The sequence below is a fragment of the Cebus imitator genome, unplaced genomic scaffold, assembly GCF_001604975.1.
Source record: "Cebus imitator isolate Cc_AM_T3 unplaced genomic scaffold, Cebus_imitator-1.0 Scaffold480, whole genome shotgun sequence".
NCBI lineage: Eukaryota > Metazoa > Chordata > Mammalia > Primates > Cebidae > Cebus > Cebus imitator.
The window spans coordinates 590,367-597,061 of record NW_016107795.1 but is presented as its reverse complement, the minus strand read 5'-3'; the positions used below and the strand labels follow the sequence as shown (position 1 = coordinate 597,061).

The window sequence follows — 6,695 nt, the reverse complement described above, 5'->3', positions numbered from 1 at the left end:
TCATATTTTTAAGGAGGTAAATTGGGGTAGCAAGGCAGTAAGGAATTTCTTTTAAAAAGGCCAATATATATCAGTGATTCTGCAATCAGGGGCAATACTATAGTTTGATAAAGCACACTCTTTACTAGGTGAGAGCCAAGGGGAGAGACAGCAATCAACACATGCAATAAGGCATAATTCATTGTTTGATTTATCTGTATAGCAGATTGAAAGCTCAGAAAAAAAAAAACTTTGAGAAATAAATATTGATATAAATCATCAGATTTTCAGCAAAGATAGTCCTTGTTTCCCCTCAAAATAAAAGAAACATTTTGCATTTTTAAATATTTTATTTTCATGTCTTTTGTGAAAACATCAATAAATATCAAAAAACATACAATGCATAATTAACATTTAAAAAGGCAGTATGCCTTACAAGGTAGACATAAAATGTCCAAGGGATATTCAGAACATTTTAGTTCTTAAAGCTTCAACATGAGAAATGTTGACCACACACTGTGAAATCTTTTCAATAAATAACAATTGACATTCATCTTTACAGTTACAAAAATAGACACATATACACTCCCCTGCCTTCACATTAATCTCACTGGTCATTTGCTTGGATTCCCCCAGCCTCTATCACAGTGGCTGACATGTTGTGGGTTCCTCAAAAATATTAGCATAATGACTAGAGAATATCTGCAAACCTTCTCTACCTTCAAATTAAATAGGAATCGGTATAGAAATAACTTGGCTTTGACATAAAATAATCAATAAATATATTGGGACATTATGCAAGTAGATTCAATAATGCTCAATATTTTACATGTAAAATATTAACATAGAATCTTCAAAAACAAACAAACAAATAAATAAATAAATAGAAAGCTTCTCCTAAGCCATGCTCAAACACATCAGGTGCAGTCCAGGTGGCCTCTGCAGCTGTGTCTCTCTTTCTCCTCCTGTTCCTATAAGGGCAGGGCCTCCTTCAGGAACGGCCATCAGTGAGCTTCCTCCTTCCTTCTGGTCAGTTGGATTTGTCACTGTAATGAGAAAATGGGTGCCCTGAGTAGGTGCTTGGGAAAGCAGACTGCACAACACTCTTCTCCTGTCCTGTTCCCCCAGGCTCTAGAGTTTTCTGAATGCAGTTTCCCCAGCCTAGCACCAAAGTGGCTACTGCTGGTGACAGCTGTGCTGTGTGGCAGGGACCACTAGGCTTGGGATGCTCTTTCAGGAATGGGGGTGGGGCGGGGGTGGTGGTCTCCACTGTACTACTGGATTAAAGACAGCCAGAACCTGCTGCTCTTTGCCATACTGGGCCTCACTTAAGCCTCAGAGCAACCTCATGATGTAGCTACTGTTATTTTCACTGTTTGGCTAAGTCTCAGAAAAACTAAATAATTGTCTTTGAGTGACATGGCTAATAGGTGGTGGCACCCAGATATGTACCCAGTGCAATATCATTGTGAAATCTCTGCTCTTCATCCTTAAACTTTTACAAAAAACCAGGAGTCTGCTTTTTAGGTCTGAAGTTCAATAGAAACTAGGGGAAATGAAGTCTGTGTTTATAAACAGGCAGAAAGCACTTCAGCACAACTGGCAAACTCCAGTGAGAAATTAAATGAAGGCAGTTTTACCTACATTCAAGAAGGAGGGGAGAACCTGGGCGGGGACCCCGGGCACCGTGAATTTCCTCTGGCACCAGAGCAGATTAATAATCTTCATGGGAACTTTGTATAAAATAATCTTTTTTTCAGTCCTTCAGCTAACCCTTGGGTTTTCCTGATTTACTATTTCGGGGCCAGATGACAGTTTTTCTGACCAACGGCTGTAGTCGCCTGTGGCATGGAAACCATAACTCACCTGTTAAGAATCTTTTCAATGATTTTCTTAGCCATGGGGGATGCGGGGTTCAGACAAGCCTTCTGCCCATTCTTGAGTGTGGCTCTGCAGAGAGAAGGGAATCCGTGAGGCAGGAGGTCGGGCTGGGGACAGGGTTGGGGCAGCGGGAGGGTCTGGGACCGCGCGGTGGCAGCGGCAGCGCGGGGCGGGACTTACATGACTTCGGTTTGGTCGCAGTGGGGGCCCGGCCGCTTCACTTCCACACTTTGGATGTTCTTGAGGTGAATTCCCTGCAGGGTCTGCAGACACTGGCAGCGCAGTTCATTAGCCAGGGGCGCTCCTAGGGAAGAGGAGACTCGCTGATTGAGCGGGGCCGTCGGCGGGGGGCGCCCACCCCAGCCGCGTCCCGCCCGGGGTCCCCAGGACGCCAGGACCCACCTGCCGCGCGCCGGCCAGCGGCCACCAGGAGCAGGAGCAGCAGCGCCGCCCGCAGGAGCCGGGGGTTGCTGGGGTCGGCGGAGAGCGCGGTGCGGGCCATGGGGCTCAGCAGGCGGGTCGGGCGGCGGTGCGAGGAGCGGGAGAGCTGGCGGGGAGGTGCCTGCGGCCCGGGCTCTGTGGCTCCCCGAGGTCGGCGAATCCCTTTTATGCATGTTTGGGGCTGGAAATCCCGGAGCCCCCGGGCCAGGGAAATTCCCGGAGCTCCTGATCGATCGGGAGTCCGGAAGAAAGCACTGGCCCCGCCTCTGGGGCGGAGTGGGGTCGGGTCACTCAGGAGTGACGGCCGAGTCTGGCTGTCTTGCGTAACTCCTGCCAGCTGTGGGGTGTTCACTTTCTTCCGCAAATCCCTGAAGCGGGAGCGAGAGCCCGCCACTCTCAGAGAAAGGGAGATGCCGCCTGCCAGGGGCGCTTCGTGAACCCAGTGCGGCGCGTGGCGGATCGGATCCCTTAGACACACACAGAGACCGCGCTACATCCTTAGGAGGGGAGGTGGAGTTACTTGTCTGAAAGACGTTTCAGTTGCTGGGACTGGAAGAGTTAGGGCAAGAACTACCTCAGTATCTATCCTGTCTTTAGTTTGACTTTTGCAGATTTCATTCATCTTTGAAATAAACGCACTCTTTAACAATACATCTGTCATTTCAGATTAGGCGTAAGAGCTTTTGTCTTCTTCCTGGTGCTTTATGATCTTAAAAACAAATTATCACTCTGTGTGTGTGTGTGTGTATGTGTGTGTGTGTGTGTGTGTGTGCGTGTGCGTGTTTAATGCAGTGGAGCCAGGGGTTGGGTGCGGGAACAGACCCTTGCCAAGGGTCAATTCAGTATTTATTTTAGCACACAGTTTTGCAATCTCCCATCTTTCCCCTCTTTGAAACCTTGGAATATCTCGAACTCTAGTAATTCCAGCAGCATCACTTTTTTTGTTGTTGTGTGGGATGCTGTGTTTTGATCCATGGAAGTCACTGGGGAGCTACAAAGGGCCTATTGGGCTCCAGCGGTCTGCATTTTCTAGTACTGTCCCTGGGCAGAAAAGGCCTTAGACACCAAAAAAGGAGCAGGGAATGAGCCTCTGCTTGTTTACTCCCCTAAGCACAAGCAGACTTTTCTGATATATATATATATATCAGATTACTAATATAATTGCATTACCATGCCATCCGTATTTACCAGCATCCTGGGATTGGTTCCCTTTAGAGAAACAGCTATCAAGAAAGTTTTAGTTCTAGAGGAATGTCAGTGAAGCATTTCCAAGCCTGTTTAGCTGAGGCCTTCTCACTGGATTACTGACTTTTCACCATCAATTTCAATTCCCCATTCCCTGTAAAAATTAAGCCGTAGGCCTACAATTCTCTGTCTTAATTATTGGCGGTGGATGCAGACTTCAGGGATACGTGAGATATTCTGCCACTGATATAAGAAGGGCTGGGAATGGCAGGAGGATAAAGAAGCAGGACTGCCTTAGGAATAGAGTGTTCCCTGGATGCCCTGCTGTAGAGCTCACTTGATAAGGCTCTCCGGGTTGAAGTCTCAACTATACCACTAACTTGCTTCATGAACCTTGGTAATTGGTGCTTTATTTGCTCATGTTTCTCCCCTGTAGAAGAGCTTATAATAGTGCCTGCCTCGCAGGGTTGTAAGAAATATTGATTGTTAACATGTGTAAACCATTAGCGCATGTAAAGTGTTATGTAAAGATTTGTTAAATAACAAAAGAGAAGTGGTGTTTTACAACTTTACTGTCATAGGCTGAATGTTTGTGTCTCCTTCAAATTCAGACCTTGAAGGCTTGACTCCCTTATGTGCTAATATTAGAAGATGGAATCATGGGAAGTAATTAGGTTTAGATGAGTTTATGAAGATATGGCTCCCATGATGGGATAAGTGCCATTATAATAAGAGGTCAGTGAGCTTTCAAGCTTTGGCTCTCTCTCCCTTTCTGCATTATGAGGACACAACAAGAAGGCCACCATCTGCAAACTGAGAAGAGGGCCCTTACCAAGCATGAAATCTGCCAGCATCTTATTCTTGGACTCCCCAGACTCCAGAACTGTGAAATAATTTTTGTTTAAGCCACCTAGCCTATGGAATTCTGTTAGAGCCGCTCAAATTGACTAAAACGCTTAACTAAACAGAACCACTCTGGTAAAGTCTTATGAATACAGAAAAAAAAAAAAAAGAAATATTTTCAAAGAAACATCTTCTGATTTATCTTTAAAATTTTTGAGTATCAGAAATTTTAACGAAGCGTGCATTTATATTCTTAAGGCATATTAGAATAATTTTTAATCTATTGCTTGTTTGAAATTTTAGTTTCAATCACTTTCTATATAAAATGAAAATTAGTGTAAAATTCTACCCTATCCATTTATTAGAAAAGATTTATGAAATGACTCTGCCTGGGCATTAACAGCTAGCTGCCCAAACTTCTTTATTTTGTGCTAAAGAACTAAAAAACAATAGAAAACATCTGCTTTTAATAATTGCCAGACCCATCCCAAAGTATTGATGTCAGTAAATACTCAGGAAGAGTAAAATTTCTATTTATCCACAGTAACAGCCATGCTAAAACATGAGAAATTTCAAGAATCAGCTCATCATTTGTAGAATTATGTATGTTACTCCTAGAACTTGTTTACTAAAAATTATTTGCTTTTGAGAGGGAAGTAGAATTCTTTTCTTTTCTTAATATACCACTTTCTGTGATATAGCTTATGACAACATCATACCAAGCTTCTGAAGTTTTTAAGAGCACTGGTGTTCTGAAACCTACCATAATAAATCCCTTCTTGTCTTAACAAAGTTGAGTGCCACTGTTATAGGCACAAGTTGTAAACCCATGCAATTATTAACACAAAGATGCTACCTCTAAAATGGAAGCACAGTTTCCTAAATTCCATTATCTTCTTTAATTTTTATTGTATCTTTCAGATTTGACTGGTACAATCTAATATACTTGCAAAATCTGGACTTACTGCTCTATGCCGAGCACTGGCATTCTTGCTAATTGGGCAGCAAAATGAGTGGTGTGGCTCTGCTTTACTCTGACTTGCCTTGAAGATTTTCCTGATATAATTTCCAGCATGAACCTTATTCCTCTAGAGGAACAGATTAGAAAGATAAATAAGAATTACAACTGATTTTAGAGGTAGATCTATGGGGGTGGAGATATGGGACTCTGGAATTACAGACTAGAAGACAGATAACAGGACTGATGATAAGACTTAATAGTCCTCACTCTGTTTATGCTTAGTGACTCCTTTGCTTTCAAGTTTTGCTGCCACCCATACAAAGTGGACAGTGGTACAACTCCTTTGTTGTGTCTAACTCCATGAAGAAATACATAATTGACTTAGTTACATACTATGTATATTTCTTGCTATTTTTTTTTTTTTTCACTAAAGAAAGAGTTAAGGCAGCCTCTCAATGACCAGAGCCTAGGAATACTTCATAGTATTATAAACATAGCAGTTGACATGTTCTGTGGGGGTTTGTGATTTTTTTGAAAACTGTGGTTTATATTAATTGTGTTAAATTTTTCCTTACTGGCTCTGGCACTCCAGCTTTGGGTTGTGGTCTTGCTGAAGAAAACGTCTTGCTTGTCTGTGGTTCTTTAGTGGGTTGTTTGTTAGCTCAGGGTTTGTGACGACCACACATTGAAACATATGCTCTGGAGATAAAGCACCAAAAGAAGAGAAGGGAAGTAATAATTATTTATTAGATTTCAATTCTTAATTATATGCAGTGCTTGAGATTGTCAGTGCACTGTCATTTTAATAATTTCAAGAATGCTGGGAGGCTGGTATCATGAGTCTTATTTTATAGGTAAGGAAACTGGAGTACAAGGTCTTTGAGGTGGAATTAAATTCAAATCCAAGACTGACTGACTCAGAAGCTCATAGGTTTAAAGCCAGTCTTTCTCTAGATGCGGAAGGAAGTGATCGGGGAAGAAGAGGACACGTGAAAGAATCTTAATTAAGTCTATAGAAGATATTTTAGTATTTCTCAACCCTCCCAGAAAATAATGCATTTATTAAAATATTTAATACCATTTGGATTAGGAACCAAACAGACTTGTAGAAGTGATGACAACTAGTAGTGCCCAGAGTTCCAGCAGCCCAGAGAACCTCCTGCTTATTGTGCCATCAGCTGCAAAATTCACTCCATGAAGTTCCCAGTGACTCCCAACACCATATCAGAATCTGACATGAAGATTGAAGGCAGGGTGGGAGTGGTATCTCCCACCTGTAATTCCAGCACTGTGAGAAACCAAGGTAGTAGGATCACTTGAGGCCAGGAGTTCAAAACCAGCCTCAGCAAGGTAGTGGGACCCTGTCTCTATAAAAAAATAAAATTAGCTGGGTGCAGTGGCACAT

The 6,695-nt window shown here is 42.7% G+C and overlaps 1 protein-coding gene across 1 annotated transcript; it reads right to left on the bottom strand.

Annotated features, from left to right (window-relative positions):
• Positions 1-234: 234 nt before the first annotated feature.
• LOC108292194 (C-X-C motif chemokine 2) lies at positions 235-2,549 on the bottom strand. The gene is made up of 4 exons (XM_017512928.2): positions 2,263-2,549; positions 2,041-2,164; positions 1,846-1,929; positions 235-1,025 (listed from the first exon to the last, which is right to left on the bottom strand). The coding sequence occupies exons 1-4, from the start codon at positions 2,360-2,362 to the stop codon at positions 1,010-1,012; spliced, it is 324 nt and encodes a 107-aa protein (XP_017368417.1). The 5' UTR covers positions 2,363-2,549; the 3' UTR covers positions 235-1,009.
• Between the last annotated feature and the right edge of the window lie 4,146 nt (positions 2,550-6,695).